The sequence below is a fragment of the Mauremys reevesii genome, linkage group 4 (genome assembly GCF_016161935.1).
Source record: "Mauremys reevesii isolate NIE-2019 linkage group 4, ASM1616193v1, whole genome shotgun sequence".
Taxonomy (NCBI): domain Eukaryota; kingdom Metazoa; phylum Chordata; order Testudines; family Geoemydidae; genus Mauremys; species Mauremys reevesii.
In genome coordinates this window covers 112,381,856-112,408,543 of record NC_052626.1, presented here as the reverse complement: position 1 = coordinate 112,408,543, position 26,688 = coordinate 112,381,856, and the positions used below count along the sequence as shown (strand labels likewise).

General features: G+C 46.7%; 1 protein-coding gene across 3 annotated transcripts in view; it reads left to right on the top strand.

The window, feature by feature from the left end:
* Window positions 1–26,688, top strand: part of LRRC56 (leucine rich repeat containing 56) — a 120,877-nt gene that overhangs the window by 66,274 nt on the left and 27,915 nt on the right. For all 3 annotated transcript variants that reach the window (XM_039535342.1, XM_039535341.1, XM_039535343.1), the window contains exons 7-8: window positions 18,895–18,991; window positions 19,397–19,594. In XM_039535342.1, coding sequence (XP_039391276.1) covers window positions 18,895–18,991; window positions 19,397–19,594 — 295 coding nt within the window. The remainder of the gene's footprint in view (window positions 1–18,894; window positions 18,992–19,396; window positions 19,595–26,688) is intronic.

Below are 26,688 nucleotides of genomic sequence, written 5' to 3'. Positions count from 1 at the left end.
CCAGCGTGCTGCCCACACAGCGGCGTGGCTCTGCAGGGCCGGGGCGGGGGACAGTGGGGGAGGGGCTGGGGGCTAGCCTTCCCAGCCAGGAGCTCAGGGGCTGGGCAGGACGGTCCTGAGGGCCACCTCTGGCACAGGGGGATAGAAATCCCACCCAAATAAGGGATATTTGGGACAGGTACCTTTGAAACGTGGGCACCATTCTCCCCAGTCTGGTTTTCTGCCTGCTAGCTTTCACTCATATCTTTCATTTCCATTATTCCGCTACTTCCTGTTCCCCTTTAACTTTTCCATGTTTGGGATACTACATTTGATACATAATTTAGACGCTGTACATACATACAGTAATCCTTATGCAACAATTCTTAGTGGTGGCCTCAAAAATAAATCTCTCCGGATTCTTTTAGAATATGAAAGTTCCAAAATTCTAAAATGTTTTGTAAAATCATTTTCGTTTGCTCTTTTTATTAAAGATAAATATAATTCTTGACATCTTACTGTTACTATTTATTTGCATTGTTGTAGTAGTTGAGAGGCGTGAGTGCCACTGCATGGAGACAGACTCACGAGCTTTCCGCGGGCTAGCATGCTACAATAGCAGCATGGAAATTATTTATTTTATTAATTTAGCAGCAAAAATGCAGAGCAACTCAGAATAATCTCACTTCCCCTCTGGCTCTTGTCTTAGTCCTTGTCTCCAGGGCTTCTCAGTCCTTACATCCTTCCCCAGCTGAGGCGTCTCTGCAGCCAACTCCTGCTTGCTGAAACTCTCCAGCACAGGCTCTCTGCCTGACAGGTGCAGCGGACGCAGCCCTGCCCCAGGCTCTTCCCCATATCTGCCCCTCTCCTTGTTATGATAAACAGCTTCCCAACAGGGGAATCATCGTATGATCATGGGCTTGAGCAGCTACACTCATGTGAAACCCTGGGTAAGAAATTGTTGAACCCTGGGGCCCATCTTGAGATTCCAGCATCTACACTGCTTTATGTGGGCCCAAATCCAACCATCCATATCCCAGGCATTCTAGTGCCCTCCCAAAATGTGGCTGCTCTAGCCCTTTGTTTGGGGTGGAGTGTGGGAAAACTCCACAGTCCACCAAACTAGACTGTTCAGAGGACAAAGAAAGTTGGCCCGTTGGATTATGGAATACTTTTCACAGATTCTCAGCGCACGAGTCCAGTGGGGCTGCATCTACACTGCAGAGCCATAGGGCTTGAACTTCTAGGTCCTGGCTTGACTCAGGCTCAGACCCTCTACCAGCCGTGGAGTCCTGGAACCCTGGGTCCAAGCCCTGAGTTGGTGTGATTTGTGTGTAGATGGAAAGGGGCTTAGGCTTGAGCTTGAGTTCAAATCCTGGGCTAATGTTGCAGTAGAAATACCCTTTAAGAACTTTACTTTCAGGGAGTGTTTGAGGTGAAAGGAATATATGTATGCTGAGGAAGAAATAATGCCTGAATGTTGCACTGTTTTGGTTCTCTGTTTTTATGCTCACACCCAGAACACTCTTATTTACTCCACTGCTTAAGCTCATGCAAGTCCATAATTTCATAAATATTTTGCGACCCCAGGTCACAGTGTGAATGGGAGGTAGGATATCTTGCCCTAGATAATTTGAAAAAATGGTTCATTGAACCATTTCTTTCCAAGTGCTGATATCTCTGCTGCAGCAGGACCATCTGGGAACTAGATTCTGGTATCCCTAGATCCCTGCCACCTCATGGCACCATCTCACTATCTGAACTCTGGCTAATTATTTTAGTAGTGAACCTCCCAGTAGGACTAGATCATGCTCTCCCAATGAAAAAAATCCTTGATTCCCCTTTCAACATTTCCTGATAATTCTTCCACGGAAGGGAGGGAGAAGTGTTTTCATCATGGAAAAAGCAGGGAAATCAGCCCCCTCCTAAAACTAATGGATTTCCTGAGACCTACTGGAGGCAGGGGCATTGGCATAAAACTTTGAGCCTGTGTACTAATTCAAGGTCGTCTCACTCTGCCTCTTCCACGTATCACTGTCTCTGGAGCCCCTCTTTAAGTGGGATTCCGCAGTGCAGAGTGTCTCAATCAAAAGCATAGATAGTGTGCTTAGGTTGTATCAGCTGTACGGTTGGTTTTCTGTGGGATCAGTTAAGGGCAAGGATGAGAATTTCCCAGCCTGCCCCTTCCTATGTGAAGGGTCTGGGACTAGAGGGATCATGACCTGCCCCTTTGCACATTGAGGGGCAAGACTATCCCCACTCCAGCGTTAGTGTCAGGAAGCAAAAACTCTGTATACCCGAACCTCTTTTGGTTCTCACTCTCTGGGTACAGGGCCGGCTCCAGACCCCAGCGCGACAAGCACGCGCGTGGGGCGCGACTGCGGAGGGGGCGCTCCTCCCGCGGCTCCAGTGGACCTCCCGCCGGCGTCACTGCGGACGGTTCGCTGGTCGCGCGGGTCGGCTGGACCTCCCGCAGGCATGACTGCGGCAGCTCAACCGCAGCCGCCGGACCAGCGAACCGCCCGCAGCTGAGGGAGGTCCAGCTGAGCCGCACGACTAGCGGACCCTCACCAGTCAAGCCCGCGGGAGGTCCGCTGCTCCCGGGGCTCCGGGGCGCCTCCCGGGCATGACTGCTTGGGGCGGCGGAATATGTAGAGCCGCCCCTGTCTGGGTACCCCTTCTCCCTTCCTTTCCTCTTTCATGAAAATGTATGGATGATGACTTTACCATTTCCAAAGAAAATGTTTTAATTGAGCCCAATCATCATTGGTTTGGTTTGTTCTTAAAAGCATTGATAGTTTACAGTACGTAACTAGTTCAAATGGCCACATTGCAGTATGAGTAAATTGAAGGGCCCAGTCTCGGCTGGGCCTGAATCCAGTCTCTAATTTTGCAAGGTGCCGTTTTGCCCCTCCAACAGATTGTAAACAGAAATGGTGGTATCTCACTAGCGAGAGAGGATGCTTTGGGGGTTAAAACACTGGACTGGGATTCAGAAGATCAAGTTCAATACCTCGATCAGCCACAATGACCTTAGGTATGTCACTTACTCTCGCTGCACCTTTCTTCCCCATCTGTTTAAAAAAAAAATTGTTATAATTCTCCCTTTGCCTGTCTTGTCTATTTAAATTATAAGCTCTTTGGGTCAGGGACTGTCTCTTGCCCTGTTTGTCTACAGCACCCAGCACGATGGGGCCCTGACCTTAGCTGGGGCCTCTGTGCACTACTGTAACACAAATAATAATAGTAATAACTAATGGATTTGTGTCTGCAGACAAGTATTTAGATGCCCAGCTATTACCATTTGCATCTGCAACTTTTCTACCCACCGTATTAGTGTTCACTTATGGGAACTTAGGCCCAAGTGATCTTTTTAGTCAGTGATGAAAGTGAATGGTTACAGTCAATCTTTGAGGAAACTAGGGTGACCAGATGTTCCTATTTTATAGGGACAGTCCCAATATTTGGGGCTTTTTCTTATATAGGTGCCTATTATCCTCCACCCCCTGTGCTGATTTTTCACACTTGCTGTCTGGTCACCCTAGAGGAAATCCAAAGACCTGAGAGTTGGGGAGTAATGGTAATTCGACTGCTGCTGGTAGAGCTGCCCAACCTTAACCGTCTCCATGACAACAGTGGTCCAAGCAGCCATCAGAAAGGTATGTCCTTACAGAAATAGGTCAGAAAACTATAACAATAGTGTAATGGCGGGGTTGAGGGTTGTTTTCATTCTTTCCTCAGAAGAGCCCGTTGTCTGCAGATTTTTTTTTTCCAGAAACAGTTACATTGAATAGGAAACTACGAGCTTGGAATGCAGGGCTGCTGCTGGTTTCAAAAAGGGGGAAATGAAGCAATTTAGATTTATTTGCCTATTGGTAAATGGCATGCAACGTAACTAAATGGTGAGGAGGTGAAGAAGAGATGCAGATAAGAATATATATGATCAGTTCTGAGAGTTTGATTTCTGTAAAATCAGAATTCAATTGATTTAGTGATTGTCATCTTACATGAGCGCATTGCAGCTCAAAGAGAACCTGTTGCTATTCCACAAAAATCACACATGCACGTATATTTCTTTCCCTGTAGGTCTATCATTTCTGTTTCACTGTTTGTGACAGCCACGCCACCATGTGTTGTGATCTTAACAGACGGCACAAGTCAGGCATGGTTGGGATGGGTCAGTACTTGCATAAAAGAAATTAATTGACACCTCCATGTAATAGGAAGTGGTGTCAGTTCCCTCTGACTCACCACCAATATTCTCTGTGTGGTATCAGATGATGCTATAGTGCCAATGGAATTGGTATATTTTAGATGAGACATAAAACAAGGTTCCTCACTACATGTGGCCATTAAAGATACCACAGCACTCTTTGTGACACTGGTGTTCAGGCCACATTCCAGTTTGGGTAATTACATTCTTTTCACCTAAATTCACCCTGGAGTTTCATATGGAAAAGGAATTCTTCACTTCCTTCCTTAAAATGTTATGTAGTGCTATGGCACAATGTTAGAACCACCCAGAGATGGCTGGATTTCACTGCTGGAAGAAGTGATCCTTTTTTGTTTAGATCTGCATGTGTTAATTTTGTTGTTCCCATACTCCTGGCTCTTTGTAAAGCTTCACAGTTTTTAGTGTGGCATCTGTAATTAGTTGACACTATACTTTACAAATATTGTATATCTGTAAATACACTAAACAAACTGTGGGTAATCAATCTGTTTATACTTTTTAAAAAATAATGGTAGCCTCTTTTTTTAGAAGATTGCAAGAACTTGGTGTTTGAATCTTGGAAGTCTTCCTAACATAATTTAGTTATGGTAATTACCCCTCATAATAATAAATGTAAATAATGGCAGAGTTATTTTTGCTTCATTGAGGTGCTGGGAACATGTAATCTGGTTTCTTGGTGGTAGAGAGGGCCAGGATAAAATTTTCAAAAGGTCTGTAGGCACTTAAAGATGCAAATAGGCAGCTAGTGCGATTTTAAAAGTGCCTTTATGAGTTAGGTCCCTAACTCCCATTGACCTGCTTAGGTGCCTAAATACTTTAGAAAATCTGGCCCCATGCAATTATATGCTGTGCTCACTATTTTGTACTGTAGAAATTGTGTGATTTCTATTGTGCATCAAGGGCTTGATTCTCCAGTGCTCTGCAGCTGCTTTGTGAAAACCAGGACATGTTGGGGGCCAAATTGGAAAAAATCCAGAAAAAAAACCACGTTTTGGTGAGAAAAACCAAAAAAATTCAGTTTGGGTCAAACAAAACTATTTGTTTAACCCCCACACCACACACATGTTCTTTGTTTTGTTTTTTCATTTTAGGTTGTTTTCGGATGTTTTTCACCCTCCCCCCTTTTTTATATTTAGCTACATTTCTAAATGAACCACTGTGTTGAAACACAAAGTTTTGACCATTTTGAAACGAAACATTCCTAAATGGAAAGTCAAAAAGGCTTGTTTCAAAATGGCTGAAACAAATGGCTTTGGGTTTTTTTCTCTCCTGTGGCTGAAACTGTTGGCGGAATTCGATCTGAATTTGCAAATAGTTTCAGTGCATTAAAAAATGCATTTACTATCCTCCCAAAAAGTTTCACCCAGCATCAGTCCTTAGTCAAGCAAATCTCTCATTGACTTTGATAAATAATCTGGGCTCAGTGGTATAGAAATAAATCTTCCTTACTGTGAAATTCACAAATACACAGGTATAATAATTAGATGAAGTAAGGTTTCCATCTCTCTCTTTACATTATAGCCTAACAGCTTAAGTGCCAGTCACAGCCTATTTATGTAGGATTAGTTTGTTTGTTTGTTTTTGTTTGTTTCCAAAATTTTTGCATCTTGGAGAATTTTTTAAAATGTTCATCTTAAAACAGTTAACATACATTGAAAGAAAATCATTTCTACTAAAAAGAACAAGGAGTACTTGTGGCACCTTAGAAACTAACAACTTTATTTATTTCTGTTAAAGAAAATTATCTCATTTTCTACCATCTGTACTCTAGCAATGGCTTCAATGGGAATTTTTCCTAATGTCTGGTCTACACTTAAAATTTAGGTCAATATAGCTGTGATGTTATTGACATGAACTGTGACCGTATAGATCATTGTTGCAACCAGGGTCCTATGGTTGCACCAGGTCTTGTACAGAGGAGGTCAACTGGGGTGTCTATGGAAAGGTTGTAGTTTGCTGGTTATGATTATACTATCTGTATATGTGTATCATTTTTGTATTTGAAGTTATGAATATTGGCTATGTACTTGTATCTCAATGTGTTTGATTCCAAGCAGCCTCAGTGAAGCATTTGGTCAGCTTCCTGAGAAAGGACTATTTTCAGTAAGTGCCCAATCAAGAAACACTTAACTGATAATTGACTTTGGGAGACGCCAATCCACATCTGAGCTTTCCTGGGAACGTTCAAACTAACATGTAATCCAGGGGTTGGCAACCTCTGGCACACAGCTTGCCAGGGTAAGCACCCTTCCAGGCCGGGCCAGTTTGTTTATCTGCTGCGTAGGCAGGTTCGGCCGATTGCGGCTCCCACTGGCCACGGTTCACCGTCTCAGTCCGATGTGGGAGGCCTGAAGCCGCGGCCAGCACATCCCTCGCTGGCCGAACCTGCCGACGCGGCAGATAAACAAACTGGCCTGGCCTGCCAGGGTGCTTACCCTGGCGAGCCGCGTGCCAGAGGTTGCTGACCCCTGATGTAAAAAAATGGCATCGGCCTGCAAAAAGCTGAATCATTCATGGACGTGTGACTTCGCTGGTGGCTACAAACTCCATCTTGTTGCTATGACTTTGCAGCATAGATGCACCCTTAGTAAACTAATCCAGTTGGTTTACTTAAAAATTACTTAAAAATTCACAGGAACATCAGTTTGGAAGTGATTGTGCTGCTGCATTGGAGAATTATAGGGAGACATTAAAAATTCATAGAGGGCTTCACGTTATAGCATAGTATGAAACAGTCTTGAAAGTGAGAGTCTGTTCAGTCATTTTTAAACGGCTCAACATTTTCTGTCTAGGTTTTAATATTACACCCATCTCTGTGGAATCTAGGTATCTGGTCTCGTAGCAATTTATTTTGGTTTTTTGAGATAACATTTATTTACAACTTCCAACAAACAGAAGTTGAATAGGAATCTAATGACTGGCATCTTTCTTCTTAATTTTTATATGTCCAGTTGTTCTGGTATTTCATTTTTTCTGATTTTATGTGTGTTAAAGTTGTTGGAACAAAATGAAGGTTTTTTTAAAATGCCAATGAGCTGCCTCTACAATTGATATTGTGCAATCAAGGCACTTTTACCAAATATTCTTCCTACTTACTCACAATCAAAGCACTTTTACCAAATATTCTTCCTACTTACTCTCTCCAGTATAGAAAGTTTCAGGGGTGTTGATTTTAAAGTGTCAAAACTGTATTAAAGCAAAGTGGAAGCACATCTCTCTTATTTTGCTAAACCTCAAATCTGGGATGCAATGTAAAACAAAGACCCAAAATTAAAAATACAAAGACATTAACCAGGCAGTAAATTGAAAATGTTGAGTTATTTACACTAAAGGAATGCATCCCATTCTGTAACCTTAACTTTATTATTTGTTATTTCCGATGTACATCATTTTCAACAGTTAAAGTGAGGGAATGCCAAATTTCTGTGCAGCATAGATAGCTTTGGGGCTAAAAGGGGAGACAGTTGAGATGCAGTTTTATTTACTGTGTATCTAAATTTTCCTCCATTTGAAAGTTCAGTTGCCTGTTCAGAATATGTAATGCTGATGTCAACATGGGTGCCAACTTATATGGGCTCGTGGAGCTAAAGCCCCAGGAATATTCAAAATCAGGGGCTCTGCTCCACCAATATTTGGAGCTAGGTTTCGCCCCTTTAAATCCCAGCCGCCGCCGGGAATCAGAGGGCTCTGGGCTGCCCGCTGCTGCGGAGAGCCCAGAGCCCTTTAAATCTCAGCCACGGCTGGGATTTAAAGGGCTCTGGGCTCCCCGCGGTTGCAGGCAGCCCAGAGCCCTTTAAATCTCAGCCGCGGCTGGGAATCCGAGGGCTCTTGGCTGCCTGCAACCGCAGGGAGCCCAGAGCCCTTTAAATCCCAGCCGCGGCCGGGAATCAGAGGGCTCTGGGCTGCCTGCAACCGCAGGGAGCCCAGAGCCCTTTAAATCCCAGCCGCGGCGGGGAATCAGAGGGCTCTGGGCTGCCCGCTGCGGCAGGGAGCCCAGAGCCCTTTAAATCCCAGCCGCGGCTGGGAATCAGAGGGCTCTGGGCTGCCGGCAGCAGCGGGGAGCCCATAGCCCTTTAAATCTCAGCCGCAGCTGGGAATCGGAGGGCTCTGGGCTGCCCGCAGGGGCAGAGAGCCCAGAGCCCTTTGAATCCCAGCCGCGGCGGCTGGGATTTAAAGGGCTCAGGGCTCCCCGCGGCTGCCAGCAGCTCAGAGCCCTTTGAATCCCAGCCCCTGTCTGCTGATTGCCCCCTCCCCGGACCCCCACCCCCTATCTAAGCACCACTGGTCCTTGTCCCCTGTTACCCACTCCCGAGACAACTGCCCCTAACTGCCCTTTGGGACCCCAGCCCCTATCTAAGCCTCCCTTCTCCTTGTCCCCAACTGCCCCCAACTGAGACCCCCCCCAAAGTACCGCCAGGGCCCCCCCCCCCACCGGTCCCCCGCTAAACCCCCTGGACTCCCATGCCTATCCAATCGCTGCCTGTCCCCTGACTGCCCCTCCGAACCTCTGCCCCATCCAACCCCCCCTGCTCCTTGTCCCTTGACTGGCCCCTGGAACCCCCTACCCCTTCTCCAACCTTGTAATCTTGTGGCACTGACGAGTTGTAGCTTCATTTTATATCGGCTTACAGGGTGGGAGTTGGGGGGGGCACCACCATTTTGGGCCCCACCAAAAATTATACAAACCTGCCGCCTATGGATGTCAAGATGGAGTATTGCATATTGAGGTAGACAGCCTTTATGGGCAAAACTCCCCACCTTTGCCACGAGTGGAAGCATAATGTAGAAGGAAGTCCCAGGGCTGTATTTGGCTTATGAGCCACACTTTAACAAATCCAGCTATTTTTAAATTTGTGGAAACTCAGTTAAAGCTGTTAGTATTTCATTATTAATACTCGGTTACCTGTTAAAAGACTACCAAGTAGATAAAATGACAAGCAATTTTCAAGATCAAAAGGAAATTAACACAAAATTACATGTACCCCACCCACGCATACATATATTCATGTGATAGAGAATTATTATTCCTCATTCCAGGTACATCAGCTTTGATCAAGCCAATTATTCTGCTCTGGGTTTTTTGACAGCAACTGAAAATGAGAACATTTTAAATTAAAGCTACATTTCAGAGACTTCCCCTTCACAGTACATTATAACTTATTAAGTCGAACAAAAACTCTTAGTTAATTAAAACACAATTATGACCCCCTACAAAACCAGTGTATTGATCAGCTCTCCTGATTTTGTTTGAAACTACCTTGGTTCAGTTAGTTCAGATGAGCAGGATTTCATGTAAAATAGGGTTCTACTCTGATATGCTCTGAATTGTGAAACAAAATATTTGCAGATAGTGCTGCAAGTCTTATGTCATGATTGCTACAGTGGATGCAATGGTGGCATAAGAAACCATAATACATGAATATACCACAAAAATGAAGATAGGTATAGCCCTGAAACACAACTTGGAAGGGTTGGTTGTATCCTTGCTGGCGTCCTCCACTCCTATCTGCTTCAGCAGAGCAATCCTAGCCTAGTAAAAGATGCTCGGAGAGTTCACCCCTATGAAAGACAGACTCCTGGGGTGAAATATAGGCCCTGTTGAAGTTAATGGGAGTTGTGCCATTGACTTCAATGAAGCTAGGATTTCACCCATGGAGTGCAGAAGTGTCTCTAGCTGCCTTGTTCGTAGCAAATTTGTCTATGGATTAGCTTCCAGATTAAAGCTACCAATGCGGTTGCACAGCCCTGGACAGCAAACACTCAAGACAAGTAACTACCAGCAGCAGTGAGATTCAGAGGAGAAAAACAGTTTGAAGAGAAGATGGACAGTTGTAGATTCTGGGCCAGATCCTCAGCCTCAGACTTGAGTAGTCTGGATGCTTCAGCAATTGGAATCCCTGGTACTGTAGCCATCTCTACACCTACCCGGCCCCAGGTTAGAGGAAGTGTTGGGAAGAGGGAGTATGGCCAGGGTCCACTCTTCTCCAATGATCACAGGCTGTTGCAGCAATTCTTTGGGAGCTATTGCTGCTGGCTGCAAATTAGAGCAACTCTGAGGCTGGAGATATAAAGTCCCCAGTGCAAAGGGTTATGGACTGGGAGCCCGGAAACCAGAGTGCTGTTCCCAAGTGACTGGTGTGTGTCCGGGCAAGTCATTTCCTTCTCAGTGCTTCAGTTTCTGCATCAATAAAACGGAGGATGATGATAGTTTGAGCTCTATAGAAGAAATGCGCTATACAGTGCTTTTGCCCCCACTCCAAATCTGAATGTTTAAACAAGAAGAACCCATAAAATATTTCTATTAGGAGAAAACCTGACTGTCATCAACACTTGGAAAATAAAGGTTTTAGTTAGTACGAAGGTTGCCTGAAAAACCCTATTTAAAAACATTCAGCAACACATTGGGCTGCAAAGATACCAACCAACACCACCTTTTTCATTCACAGTGAAATGCAAGTCTGCATTTGCGTGTAAAAAAAGAATAATGGAAATAGAGTTTCCCATAACACACTGGTTATTAAACCCAAAGCTTGTGTAGATGCAAGCTTCCTATTCAACTTATGTGACTTGAACACACTTGCCTTCCCCTGATGTTTTCCACCTGTAAATTTAAAAATAGCTCGATAAAGCCTCATTCTCACTTAGTTTTCAGAGTCTGAGGATGATGTTGCAGAACAAGGTTAGGAACACTTGTTAAGAAAAGACTGCTCAGTTCTGAAGGCAAAATGAGGATAAAATATTAGGCATTACAGCAACGTAGCATTTTAGTGTAACAATAGGCTTTTTGCACCAAAAGTCTGGACCTTATTCACCACTGCCTTGCACCAGGGCCAATCATTTGTACCAATGCAAAGTGGGTACAAGATATTAACATATCAGAATGGGAGCATTTTCCACCCACTGCATTCAGGTGTAGATGACTGCGAGGTACAAGACAAAGGAGAATCATTATTCCCTAATTATATTAGCAAGTATACAAAGTAAGCCTCCAATTCTGCCATCAGATCCTCTTGGGTAGATCTTTGCCCCTGCATGGAGCCCCTTTGGCTGCAAAGGGACACTGCAGGGACATAAGGATATCCCCTTATCTGCTTGCTGAGATGGGGGCTGTATCACAGACTTAACAAAACAAGAGAAGCGCACAGACGCGCACACTGTTTTACAGTTTTGAGTACTTTATAGACATTTGAGAGAACAATGACACTATTATGTAATCTTCCCATTTAAGCATATGTTATTGATTTAAGTAACATACAAACTTTAAACATTTTTGCTTCTGATGTTAGAGTTACCCATACAACCAAACCATTGTATACTGACATATGGACCAGATCTCTGTTATCATTACACACCTTAATAAATCTGTCTTGATCTCTATAACTTAGTGAGGAGATTTGTTTGTTTTTTCCTAGCAGGAAGCCAGTAACTTGGTCATTATTTTAAAATCTGTACTTAATGGTGAAAGTTGGCTAATAGCTAGCATATTCATCTTTAGGATAGCCTTCTTTAGAAATTAAAAGAATAGCCTCTAAATGATTTTGGAAGAATATTGCATGTTAGGATTCATTAAACAAAGATATATGTGTTTAGAAAACAGTTATTGTTTGTAAATTAGGCGACTTAGATGCTTTGTGGTTTAGCTGAATGGTTCTGAATAATTTTGAAATTAAACAGTACAGTGTTCCCACTAATAGACATTTAGGACCCGATTCTGCTCAAGGCTGCATTTGTGTAAGTGTGGAGTAGCTCCGTTAACATCAGTGGAACTTCTCTATACTTACGCTGGCAAAACCAAAAGCAGAATTTGGCTTTTAAAGTCTGGTCTCCATCCAGTAGAATTTTGGCTCAAGTGAACTAATCCCCAAAGAACCAGTGTGCTGGATTAAAAGAAGAACAAGTTATTGTTTTTCAAAATGTCATTAGTTGTTGTAAACCAAACTTGTTTTTTTCCCCTCATTTCAAAGAGTGATGAGCTGTCTGGAGAATTGAATTTCACAAAAGAAATCATGAATGGTTCTGTGCAAGTTGGAAGGATGTCGCAATACCCTGACAGGAACATAGTACTGCCGTGGTAGGAATTCTCTGGACAAACCTGTGTGGAGAAAATTGGAGCGTAGTTTTCATACTGTTATATTCATTTTCTTGAGCCAAAATCAATTTGAAGTGCAGCTTTAAGCTCCCATGAATACAACCTCTCCAGCATTCTTCACTGCCTGTGAAAATGGCAACATAAGTGGGCGTGGCTGTGTGAGTACATATTGGTTTCTTAGCACAAGTTCGTTCTATATTTTTGGATAGTGAAGAGCCTGTTTTGGAACTCTGTTCACGCTCCTCACACACACAAGCTGAGGCAGGTGCGTGAAATGATGATTGCTTCTGAAAGCTGCTGGTTTGGCACCCCTAGAAACCGTAGTCCTTTGTTCATCACCAGAAGGTACAGCATGGGAAGTGGCAGCTTCTCACACATAGCTTTGGCAGTGTCACTCAAAGATGACCTGGAAGAAACACTTGCAGGAATGAGAGGGTAGTTTAATCTCTATGCCCCTTCATTTCTTAGTCTTTCTGCTACTTAATATCGTTTGTGGTGATCGGGACACTTATCCACTAGGAACAGAAGTGTCTATTATTATATGTGTTTGTGTGATTGGTGCCCCCTAGAATGGAGTATGGTTCGTCCCAGATCCTGTTTTATACTGTACATAATCATCTATCCAACTTATCTTCATCATTCATTAATGCTGGGCCCTACATTTCTTATCTGCCACCTCTCCTAGCTGCCAGAAACTCCTCAGCCTTTTTGTGGAACTTCATCTCTACCCAGAAATTAAAATATAATGGAGATATCCTATCTCCTAGAACTGGAAGTGACCTTGAAAGGTCATCGAGTCCAGCCCCCTGCATTCCCTAGCAGGACCAAGTACTGATTTTGCCCCAGATCCCTAAGTGGCCCCCTCAAGGATTGAACTCTTAACCCTGGGTTTAGCAGGCCAATGCTCAAACCAATTACTTCTTAGTTAGATAATCCCTGCCCCACAGAGCTGATTTAAATGGTAAGCTCTTTGGGAAAGGTACTGTTTTGTTATCTGTTTGTACAGAGCTCTGCACAATGGAGCCCTGGTCTCTGATTTCTGCCTTTTGATGCTACAGTATATAAATAATAATAATAATTAATCTAGCATAGTGGTATGAAGGATCATTTTGTATCTTCAACAATCTTCATAAACACTGTTTCCCTGAAAATTGTAATCTTTTCAGGGCCTCCTCACACTAAAAATATAATAGAAATGGATTTTTCCTCCTAATTTCCATCTTAAATTGTGGTTAGAATGTAAATCTCCTCTTTTCTATTTTTATTTTTATTTTTTTTATACCAAAATCTTGTTTAATTGGTTAATTTGCATGTCTGGAGCCTGTTAATGCAACTGGAATGGATGTGAACTGGGGGGGGGCTGGGGGGCCCCCCCCAATGTTGAGCTGTGCGTATCTGGGGTGCCGCCCCCCAACCCCCACTATTCATTATATCTATTATGACAAAGTCATCCCCCCCATCAGGGGTCTCGCCACTCCCTTCCCCTGCATCGCTGAACATCAGTTGTGGCTCTGTAGTTCAGGTTCAGTTGAGCGTTGCACTTAAATATATGAACTTACACACAAAATGTGATCAATACGTGTGCAATATTTCCCAAGACTTACTAATCCCCACAAACTTGTACATTCCAAATGAAGCAGAGCTGGTTCCAGATGAGGCACGCCCATCTTTTGGAATTTCTTAACTTTTCTTCCAAATGGTCAACAAAAATGTAGAAATACTTTCAGAAATGCAGGTGCATGCAATTGTCTTGTCAGGGGCAGCCTACTCTGAGTTCAACTGCTGTTTTACCTTGCAGTCTTTTAGCAGCAGTATTCTCAGTGGGAATTACTGTGCGTTAATTAATCTGGAAATTTTTTTGATGCTGCAAGCATGAACTTTTTTTTTTTTGCAAATGTGACCCAAAGCTTTCCAAATGCTCCTTGTGTTAGTTCAGAAATAAAATATTTGCAGATGTGCCTTGCTGTTACAAGCAGTCTGACTTGACATTGTTTTTTATAGAAGTGATATAAAAATACCCTGGGACAAATTCGGAGCTGCACCACTCAGGATTCTGGGCTGTTGCAATGGCTGCCACAGCCCACAGCATAAGTTAGAGGAGCCCCATTGCTGTCTCGACTTGCAGTAGCTTCTCTGAACCCAGGACAGACAAAGAACAAAGTGCTCTGGTCAGTCCCCTCCTGCCCTAGAAAATTCGCTGGCATCCCTCTACACTGGATGCTGCATGGAAGGAGTGGCACTGGGTCACTTACTTTAATCCACTGGTGCCCTTCTGTATTTCTCAGGGCCCAGTTAACTTTGCCTTGTGCCCCACTTTGTAAAGCAGAGCACAGACTCAGGCCCAGCGATAGCAAATTGTACATCTTATACAACTAAGGTTCTTGTACTTTATTGTGACTCATTCTTTGGTTTGAGTTAATGGTCAGCTTTGCAGCTTTGGACAGTCAGTCAACTTTAGCCCCGTATTTAGGCATTGTAGAAATACGTTTTTATAAAACCCAAAACCAAGGTAAAGGTTTTAATCTGGGTTTTTTAATGCCAAAGAAACCGTTTTTGTAAATCAGCAACAGTAACAAAAATTGTCTTGCTAGTGTTTACATCCCAAACATTGCAGCATCCTACATGTGCCTGTGAGCCTGAGACACAGGCTCTGATTCTTTTGTCACGCCAGTTCTAACTACATTAGCTTTAAAGGAGTTGCTAGTTGGATGAGAATCAGTTCCAAAAACTATAAACAGAAGCAGAACTGATTTATGTATTTTTATTATCTAGCATGAACTTTGACAAGTAAGTTAGATTTTTAAAGTTTGCTCAGAGGTAAGAACTTCAAAAAGTAATGTTTATTTTACACAGTGCCCCCTTAAGGCTGTGTCCACACTAGGAAATACATCATGTTTGAAGATGGATTAACTCAGCAGTTCTCAACCGGGGGTCCGTGAGCCCTTTCAGGGGGGCCGCAGAGCCCTGCAGCTGAAACCCGGTGCCCTGAACCTCAGCACTGAAGCCGGGAGCGGTGTGGGGCTAAAGCTAGCGGCCCCCCTGCCCCAACTGGGAGCAGTGCGAGGCTGAAGCTGGCGGCCCTCCTCCAAGCCCCCAAAGCTGGGAGTGACGTGGGGCTGAAGTTGGCAAACCTTGCCCCCTCCAAGCTAGGAGCAGCAGGGGGCTAAAGCTGGGAGCCCCAGCACCCCCCCCATCCCTGCTGAAGCTGGGAGCCGCACTGGGAGCCCCCCTCCTGCCCATACATAGCCCCTAGCTACCCCCTCCCTTCACTCTGACCTACGTCCCTGCCTGTACACAGCCCCTAGTTACCCCCTGCCTGCACCCTGAGCTACCCCCTGCCCACATACAGCCCCAAGCTACCCCCTGCCTGCACCCTGAGCTACCCCCCGTCCACATACAACCCCTAGCTACCCCCTGCTTGCACCCTGAGCTACCCCCCGTCCACCCCTAGCTACCCCCGTGCACCCCTAGCTACCCCCTGCCTGCACCCTGAGCTACCCCCTGCCCACACACAGCCCCGAGCGACCCCCTACCTGCACCCTGAGCTACCCCCCTGCCCACATACAGCCCCGAGCGACCCCCCTGCCCACATACAGCCCCGAGCGACCCCCTACCTGCACCCTGAGCTACCCCCCTGCCCACATACAGCCCCGAGCGACCCCCTACCTGCACCCTGAGCTACCCCCTGCCCACACACAGCCCCTAGCTACCCCCTGCCTGCACCCTGAGCTACCTCCTGCCTACATACAGCACCTAGCTACCCCCTGCCTGCACCCTGAGCTACCCTCTGCCCACATACAGCCCTTAGCTACCCCCTGCCTGCACCCTGAGCAGTTTTCAAACTTTTTGAACTGAGTCCCCCCTTTGAGTTACATTTTTTTGATTGCATCCTCCCCACAGCCCAGACAGGCTGGGTGGCCTGTTGAGTGAGGCCAGGGGTGGAGGTGGTGCTCCTTCCCTGGACCCTGCTGTGCGGAGCTGGCTTGAGCCCCACCCACCCTTGCCCCCCCAAAATAGAAGTAAAACTATGCCTATGTCCAAGGATCCCCCGCTCATCTCCCCCTCCCCAGGCCCTGGTGTTTTCATAGCATGTTGAGGGGGGCCTCAGCAAGAAAAAGGTTGAGAACCTCTGGATTAACTAACATGTTTTAATTAACACAATGTTAAACATGATTTAGCATCTGGAGTAAACAGGGACAATTCATGTTTACAAATGTGAGAGTGGGTCATTTCGGAAGGGACTGGGATTAAACTTGACTAGCTAACACACTTTTAAAACATGACTTGTCCTTGTGCACACTACAGGCACAATTATGTTTAACACTGATAACACTGCTGGAGTCGGTGGAGCTCTGTGAGGGTGCTGGGCTCCGCATTGCAGAATCATGTCTGAAACTATGAAGTGGTGGCAGTCACTCTAAAACAGTTGTGTAAAAAGTAGATGTAAATTAATATATTGTTTGGACTCAGCATCGGTCATTTTAATTCGGAGGAACTCTTAGGAGGCAAACATAATACCAAAAGTTATGATCTGAATAATACACATTCAAATAGAAAGTACAAGACACAAACAAATAATATTTTGGGGGTTTTTGTTAAAATTTGGTAAAATATCAAGTTCTGATTGTTTTCCATCTTGTCTTTCACTGCAACATATTGAGAATTTAACAGAAATAATTTGCTTTCCACTTTAATAGTGTGAAAATATGAATATCCTGGGTAACCATTTTATATTTACCTGGGTCTGATGATATAGAGAAAAGGAGATTTTCACACCAGAATAACACCACCCACATTTCTCAAAGGCTGATCAGCGCGTAAATGGGTCATGAAATGAGCAATGCATTTTCTTCACGTTAGTCATAATTAACAGGTTTGAGTTTATTGGTGTGTTGCTCAGGCAGTAAGCATTGCCATGCTTGGTGGCAGCTGCTTCATTTTTACATTGTTTCTCCCCTCCACCCTTTGCTTTTATAATTATAAATTTCAGTAAATATTGCAGTTGGTGCATTCTTGCCTCAAAGATGCCTTGAAATCAGTTACTTTTGAATAAAACAATGTACAATGGAAATATTCACTGGAGAGGCTATTTGCTGGATGGCTATTTGCTGGAGGCTAAATGCTGGATGGTTGTGATGGCACATTGTGACCCTTTCGGTTCAGAGGCAAACCCTTCTGGATGAACAGACCTAAGCTGGTTCCTGGAAAGAAACCTAACAATTATGCCTCTTCTGCAGGGTCTTATCCAGTACCAGCAGGATTTAAGCAAGTGAGTTTGTTCGTCAGGTCAGCTTTATGATCCTGCCAGTTAAGGAATTGTATAACCTGCTGACATCAGCAGAGATTGGTCAGTGAGTCCACAGAAAGGACTGTAATCTTGATAGTGGAGAAGAATGATTCTTCTGTGCCTACTGTTTACTTTATCGTAGTTGTTGCTGTGGCCCAGATTCTCAGCTGGTGTGAACTGAAACCACTCCAGTGTAGTCAAGGCATCTATGCTAATATACATAAGGATCTGCCTTTAACAGCAGCAGTGATACAATAAACAATAGAGACATAAAGGACCCACTCTTCTCTGCTACAACAGAAGCCACAGGCTTTGGACTGGAGACTGGTCTGTGATGGTTCTTAGGTTTTGTTGTTTGCTATGTTCTATGAAGAATCTAAAATAAATACAATGACTAGGAAGTGGGGGAAACTTTTTTCATTAGTATTGAGAGGGTGCAGTGTTTCTTCTATGGTGGGGAAAGTCTGGGGTTGGATACAGTGGTCTCCTGGGTTTGTCAAGCCACTGTATCTCATTTACATTTAAATGATATGCACGTGTAGCTCAATGATAGAGGATTGATAGTGCTAAAGACTTTGGGCTTGATTTGCCACAACTTCTGTACTTTATGTAGCTATTTATGTCTGTGCAAAGTCAATGGGACACCCCATGCACAAAGTTAAACGTGCTTAAGTGCTTTTCTGGATTAGGGCCAGAATGCTTAGAGCCTTGCAGAATCAATCCCTTACTCACCTGTTGCTAGGCCTATGAGGTGGACAGATGGAATGGGGTGGATTACCATTTTCTGCTGATCCAAGCAGTATTATTTGCTAAAATGATTATCACTTCCAATGCAAGGAGAGGAAAGGTGCCGTACAAACTGTGATAAAAGGCAAGAGCAGGGGGTTAAAATCTGATGTATTGATTTGGATTATGCTTATACAATATGTAGTGAAAACAACAGAAATAAATTCTTCTTGTAGCATTTATCTAACTTGCTTTGAATTATGGAAAAATCACCAAAGTGTAAACCCTTGGCAGAATTTTAAATGGATTTCTTGAATTGGGAGCAGATCTGTTCCATGAGGCGTGTTGTCACTGGAGATCAAAAGCATGTTTGGGGGAAGAGATTAGAATAAAACTGTTCACTATACAACCTTAATCTCTTTCTTCATCTATGAGAGTTGCACTGTTTCTCTATATTTCCTGCCTGTTGAGGAGACAGACTATGAGGAAACAATCAGATTTTCCAATGTGGAGGAAACAAAATGTCTTTTAATTTTCTTTTTCCATTTAAATCAGTGTTTGAATTGTTTCTCTTACAAGGGACCTTGGAAGTACATTGTCTCATCTCCAAGTATTGTGGATGGCTCGCTGTGGACTCACAGATTTAGATGGAATCTCTTCCTGCAGCTCTTTGAAGGTAAGTAAAACTGGGTCATTTCAATATGCTCCTACGGTTGATATCTTTAGTTAATATTTCTCTTTCTGTAATTGTACTGTTACTTTTTTCAAAGTTCTTAAAGGATTTTGATTGGGCACCTTGAGTTTGTATTTATTAATCTTTGAAGATGCTAAAGCAATTATTTTTTACTACAACACTGTTGTCTGATCCTGAACACACTTACTTATTTCCATGATAGTCTCATTGACTTAAAATGGCAGTAGCCATGATAGGGAACACTATGCCCAAGCTAGTAGCTGATCATTCTAATTGATGTTTCTAGCCCTTTTTAGTATGCAATATCCTAAAGATTTGAAGTCAGTAAGTGGCTTAATGTAATTTGGGCAAGTCTGTGGTTTATATGTTCTGTTTACTTCTGTTGAGGAACTCTATATAGCCTATAACAATATTTCTGACCTGAGCCAAGTGAGCTTGCTGGATCATCTTGAGATTCTGGACCTGGAAGGAAACAATATTGAGGACATCAACCAGATTCAGTACCTGGGACTCTGCGGCAAACTGAACAGTCTCACAGTGGAGGGGAATCTTATTTGCCTGAAGCCAAACCCAGAGTCTTCAGAGGTGAGAACCTTTTTCAGATTTCTTGTGTTCAATTTTGCACGTTTATCTTGAGTTGGTAAATCAGGTATCCAAAGAAATACTTCTGTTGTGGTGGTGTTATAATAGGTCTTTTCTTTCTCTCTTTTCTATTCTATCCCTCTTTCTCTATAGTTTTTTTTTTTAAAGGCACTTCCCATGAACACAAGGAAGAATAGAGGAAGCATTAGTATCGATTTGACAAGACCTTTTCCCTAATGGCTTCAGGGGAATGTTGATATTAGTAGGAATCCCTTCATAGCACATCTCCTAATACATGTGGGTGTAGGGTAAAATAAACTAGCAAGCAAATTGTTCTGACAAGAATAAACACTTCTCCCACATGCTAGTGGACATATTTGTGCAACATTAAATGTATTACCATCTGCTGCGAACCTGCCCAAGAGTTCCTAGAGTTTAATTTCTTCCTGCGTTCTAGCCAGCCCAAACCCCTTTCACTGCTCACCAGGGAGCATGGAGCAGGCTTTTAAGATGTTTTTTTTAAACCTCCATTACCTTTTAGCAAGAAAATAATATTTTCTCAGTCCCCATGTCAGTCTTCACAGTGAGCATTCCTCATTTCCATGGCCAGTGGGGCAGCCAAGATCTTTGCGCTGAGCCTGTGCTTAGGATCAGCCCTCTGCCCCAAAGTAGACTCCAGGGCGCCCCTCTGAGCAGAGCTTTCAGAGGATTTTTGAAAGATTTTTAATTAACTGTCTCTTAGGTTTCTTTATGGCTTTGAGCGTTTCTTCTCAAAACTGCTAAACTAAAAAAATAGAAAATTCTTGTGGCTTTCTGAGGAGGGTTTGAAGGACAGCACCTCTCCTCCCCTCAGAAATGGCAGGGACAGCGGGCTGCCTGCACCCAGCTCCCAGTCGGCGCATGAGCGAGGTCCACACCAAGAGAATTGAGCAGGCCACAGGAACCCAGCTCCTAGACAGCGTGTGGGCCTGGTCCAGGCCGAGAGGCATGAGCAGGCAGCAGTGAAACTGGCCCCCAGATGGCATATGGGTCAGGCCCACACTGAGAGAGCTGGGCAGGCCACAATTGAACCAGCTTTCAGTTAGCATGTGGGTGAGATCCACATTGAGAGATCTGAGCAGGCCACAGGGAAGCCTGGCTGAACATGTGGGCAAGGTACACAAAGAGTCAGCTGAATGGGCCACATTGAAGCTCCCTTCACTGAAGCCAAGCCAGAATTAGTGGCATGGAATGAGGGGGAAGATTTTCAAAGTCCCCTGCCTCACCACAGCTTGCACTGCAAAGCACATATCCTGCATATCTCCCTAAGGAGTGAGGTAGAGCCAATGGAGACAAATGATCCCACTGGTATCAGCTAGGCCTTGCAGATAAAACAGATGTACCTGTAAGTTCTCAGCTGCTCTGAAAGGTGCCAGCTCCTGCAGCCTTTCTGGTACCAATGGGTCATTTGTTTTTATTGGAAATGAGATCAAAGTCTTTCAGCCAGGACACCAGTTTGCATCTTGTCCTTGTTCAGGGGTCGGCAACCTATGGCACGCGTGCCAAAGACGGCACATGAGCTGATTTTTAATGGCACGCTGGGGCCTGCCGGGACTCCAGTGTGCTATTAAAAATCCTGCCGGCGCAGCAAGCCACAGGGTCCGCGCTCCCGGGCTGGAGCGTCTGGCCGAGTGCAGCAAGTCGCCGGCCCCTCCCCTGCCTTCCCCCCTTCCCCTGGAGCTGTGCCGCTGTGCGCGCAGCATGCTCCCGCCAGGCAGCGTTTGGCTCCGCGGGAAGGGAAAGACACTCCCCGCTCATCCGGAGCCCTGCTGCCGCGTGCGCAGCATTCTGAGGAGCGGGGCTGCGCGCACGGTGGCAGGGCTCCAGATGAACGGGGAGCCTCATGGTAAGGGGTCTGGGGCTGGAGGGGGTTGGATAAGGGGTGAGGGCAGTCAGGGAACAGGGGCAGGGTGGGTTGGATGGGGGTGGGATGCTGGGGGTGGTTGGGGCGGGGTCTCTGGAGGGGGCAGTCAGGGAGCGGGGGGGTTGGATAGGGCATGGGAGTCCCGAGGTCTTTCAGGGGGTGGGGAGTGGATAGGAGTCAGGACAGTCAGGGGACAGGGAGCAAGGAGGGTCCTGGGAAGGCAGTTAGGGTGGAGGGGTCTCTGGAGGGGGTGGTCAGGGGACAGGGAGCTGGGGGGATTGGATGAGTTGGGAGTTCTGGGGGGGGGCTGTCAGGAGGCAGGGGTGTGGAGAGGGGTTGGGGTGGCAGGGAGCAGAGGGGGTTGTATGAGTCAGGAGTTCTGGGGGTCCTGTCAGGGGACGGGGAATGGTTGGATAGGCATGGGAGTCCGGGGGGGGTCTGTCTGGGTGTGGGGGTGTGGATAAGGGTCGGGGCAGTCAGGGGACAGGTAGGGGATAGGGTCCTAGGGGGGCAGTTAGGGGCAGGGGCCCCAGGAGGGGGTAGTCAGGGGACAAGGAGTGGGGGGGTTGGGGGTTCTGAGGGGGGCAGTCACCCAGCCCTCTGCCCTGAGCCCTGACTCCCCCCCCACATACACACCCAGCCCTCTGCCCTGAGCCCTGCACACACACACCCAGGCCCCTGCCCTGAGCCCTGTACCTTCCTCATATGCACCCAGCCCTCTGTTGACTCCTTCACACACCCCCCACAACCCCAGTCCTGACTCTGGCACCCCCACACATACCCAGCCCCCCTGCCCTGACACCTGCACCCTCCTCACATGCCCCCAGCCCTCTGCCCTGACTCTTGCACCCCCCCACATCCCCAGTCCCCCCACATCCCATGCACCCCCCACCCTGAGCACCAAACGGGAGCTCCTGCACCCACCCCCCACATTCCCACCTGCACCCCTCACACCAAATGGGAGCTGCCCAGGTAAGTGCCCCCACACCCAAACCTCCTGCCCCAACCCTGAGCCCCCTCCCTCATTCTAGCTCCTGGCCAGACCCTTCACCACCAGCCCTGTGCTCAGTGCACTCCGACCCTCAGCTCAGCGCAAAGAGAAGAAAATGGGCCAGAACCAGGGAGAAGGTAGGTACCCACTGTACATGGGCAGAGCCGGGACCCCAGACCAGCAGCGGGGTGAGCGGGTCCGGCAGCCGGGATCCCGGCTGGCAGGAGCCGGCGGATGGAACCCCTGAGCGGCAATGGGCTGAGCCGCTCAGTCCACTGCCGGTCTGGAGTCCCGGCTGCTGGCCCCGCACAGCCCACTGCCGGTCTGGGGTTCTGGCTGCCAGACCCTTGCCAGCCAGGGTCCCGGCCGCAGGCCCCGCTCAGCCCACTGCTGGCCTAGGTGAACAGAACCCCAGAGCAGCAGTGGGCTGAGCGGGCTGGCGGCGTAAGATCAACATTTTAATTTAATTTAATTTAAGCTTCTTAAACATTTTGAAAACCTTGTTTATTTTACAATACAACACTAGTTTAGTTATATAATATATAGACTTGTAAAGAGAGACCTTCTAATAAATATTAAAATGTATTACTGGCACGCAAAACCTTAAATTAAAGTGAATAAATGAAGACTCGGCACACCACTTCTGAAAGGTTGCTGACCCCTGCCCTAGTTAGTTTAAAACTATTTTTTTTAATCGCTTAATATGGTCCCACCCAAGTGTTCTGTATCCTCACATTAGGGGCCAGTCACCTTCAACATTTCTTATCTATCCTTGCAGTGCCTGAGAGGCCTCTGGAAACCAGTTACATTATCTCTGCTCTTTGGGGACTAAACTTCTCAAACATGAGAGATCTTGGAGCTTTGTCAGATAACCCTGCGGCGATGTGTAAAAGCCTCAGCTTCTTGTGCTGTGATTTCAGAAGGATGTCAGCAATACAGTGTAACATTAATCTTTCAATTTCTCCTCTTCCTCATCCCCCTCTTTTCATAGCTTTTGGGAGAAACCCAAAATGACCATTTTAAGTTTGAGACTGCATGATTGTTTTCTCTCATTATTACTTTCATATGGGTGTAGTAGTAAAAAGCTGACATGCCAAACCTGTGAAAAAAACGCAGAAATTGGGCTTGTTTTTGGCTTAATTGCTTGTGAGTTGCTCGTTGGCTAGTTTTTGGCTTGTTGCTTCTTTTTTTTGATTGGCTCCCGGCAAGGCGGGGCAAGCAGGGGCAAAGGGGGGAGAGAGTCAGGGGTGCACAGCAGGCCCACCACAGTCCCAGACTGCACGCCTGGGGGATCTAGTCACATAGAGTGTTGGGGTTCTTAGGGATTGGCTTGTTTTGGCCTTGTTTTGAAATGGGATTAGCTTGATTTTTGGCTTATTGTGGAAGTCAGGGTGCTTATTTACCGCGTGAAAGTTGGCAACTGTGGTAAAAAGCATATTATCACCAGTGTAGAAGAGCAAGGCAAAGCACCTAGAATGAGCAACAGACTCATGTGATTATCTGTCCATCCATATTAAATCCTTCTCCTGTCTCTTAAACCACATAAAATACCAATACTCAAGTTGAAATATACCAGCAAAAACTAAAAACCTGATATGATTCAGGATTTTGAATCTGGATATCTACCAGATTAATGTGTTAATACAGTGACTCTGGATCATTCTGATAATCTGTGTTGTGGCTTCAAGGAATTTCAAGAGGAAAGGAGACCACCAAAATAAAACTTTAAAGTGGCATGTTAAAGTGAGGGTCTCTTTTGAAAAGAAGTTATCAAACTTTTTCATAGCATAGGTCAGGTCTTAATAGAGAGATTGTCTTGTGGACAGGCCCATCCTCTTTGCAGTCAAAATAACCATCTCTCCTCCCTTCCTGTTTGGATTGCATAACATTCCAGTGGCAACTACAGCAATTTTATACATGCAAAAATGATATTAGAAAAATGCTGACTGTGATGTACAGTGCATGCATTTAACAAGTTAATTCCAGTTCTAGAGATGTTGTTGATTCCAGTAGTATTTCCTTTACTTAAAATGGGGACTACCATTGGAACAGGTAATAGCTCTAGAACTGGAATCTTTAAATCTGGAAACTTTAAATCCGTGCTCTGTAGCATCTTGAGACAATCAGCGGAGTCAGCATAATTCAATCAACAAGTTCTCTGGTGCATCAGGAAGTGCTCTGCAGACCACTGGTGGTTTGTGGATGACAATTTGTGAATCACTGTTTTAGAACATTTATCCGATAAACTGAATAAATGTATATTCTTTGCAAACTTTCTGTGTACATGGAGAATAGTTATTCTGGGTTAAAACAAATGATCCACCATCATTTTCTTCAGACAGCTGTAATTGCAGGTCTACATCAATCCTCAAGAGATAAACAAATTAGGTTGAATGTTAATTGCAGCACAAGTCTCCCAAGTTATTAGTGGTAGGCTAAAACCAAGATACAGTATTTGTAACCAAGATGTTTTGTGAGGTAATGTATTTTCTAGGAATTGGAGCATTCTACACTGATGTTACAGAGGACCGGTAATGCATGAGTAAGAAAGAAAACAAAGAGATGGCACTATGATTGCAGGGCCAGCCTTAGGGCTGGGAAACGTGGACCATGCCCAGGGCGCCATAGCCGGGGGGGACCCCATGGGGCTCGGGCTTCCCCTGGCTTGCTGTGGCTGTACTCCTCTCTTCTCTGACCCCTCCCCCATGCTGGGCCGGTGGGCTTCTCCCTGACCCCGCCCCCCTGGCCCCACCCTCACTCGCTCCTCAGCCAGCTGGCCGAGGGCTCCGGCTCTGCCCCAGACCCAGGGAGCCCAGAGCGGCGCGGCTGGGGCTGGTCTCTGGCAGTGCAGCCCACCGCTCGCTGCCCGGAGCAGAGCCGAGTCCCTCCCTGCCTGCGGCCTTGCGCCACTCAGTCTCCAGTGCGGGCCAGAGTCAGGAGGAGTGAAACTTACACGTGAGTGAGAGGGGTGGAGCTGGGCCGAGAGCAGGGGGAGAGGGAGGTGGGACTTAAAGTGACAGTTCACTCACTGTCTCTCAAACTTCCCTAGCACATGCGTGTGCACACACACAGGCTCTCACAGGGCCGGCTTTAGGCCAATTCAACCAATTCCCCTGAATCAGGCCCCGCCCCTAAGAGGGCCCCGCGCCCAAGCCCCAGTACGGCTACCGGCAAGAGCCGGTGCGCTATGCCGGGGTGGCCCAGCTTCCCCAAGGGGCAATTTAAAGGGCCTGGGGCTCCCAGCAGGGGCTGGAGCCCCAGGCCCTTTAAATTGCCACCAGAGCCCCATTGCTGGAGCCCTGGGGTAGGGCTGCAGGGCTCTGGGGGCTATTTAAAGGGCCCAGGGCTCCCATTGCTTCTACTGCCCTGGCCCTTTAAATAGCCGCCGGAGCCCTGCCGCTTCCCCAGGGCTCTCGCAGCTATTTAAAGGGCTGGGGTGGTAGAAGCAGGGCAGCCCCGGGCCCTTTAAATAGCCCCCAGAGCCCTCGAGTAGCGGGGGGCTATTTAAAGGGTCAGGGCTCCAGCTGCCTCTGCCACCCTGGTCCTTTAAATAGCTGCAGGAGCCCTGCTGCTGCCCCAGGGCTCCCTTGGCTATTACGGGGCCGGGGCGGTGGAAGCCGGGGAGCCCCGGGCCCTTTAAATAGCCCCCGAGCTCCAGGCTGCTGCTGGTACCCCGGAGGGGGAGGGAGGAGGAGGAGGAGGGGGCACTCACCATACAGGGTGGGCTGTACCCCCTGCCCCCACACCCCCTGCCTTCAGCCAGCCCCTGATGCACCCCCTGCCCGCATCAGCCCTGCACCCCTTGCCCTGCCTGCACCAGCCCCTGCCCGCAGCCAGCTTGTCTCCAGCCAGCCCTGCACCCCCTGCCCTGTCTCCAGCCCCGCACCCCCTGCCCTGCCCACACCAGCCCCTGCCTGCAGCCAGCCCCGCACCCCCTGCCCTATCTCCAGCCAGCCCCCGTCTCCAGCCAGCCCCACACCCCCTGCCCTGCCTCCAGCCAGCCCCACACCCCCTGCCCTGCCTCCAGCCAGCCCCACACCCCCGCCCTGTCTCCAGCCAGCCCGTCTCCAGCCAGCCACTGCCGCACCCCTGCCCTGCCCGCACCAGCCCTGCACCCCCTGCTCTGCCCGCATCAGTCCCACACCCCCAGCCCTGTCTCCAGCCAACCCCTGCCTCACCCCCCTGCCTGAAGCCAGCCAGTCC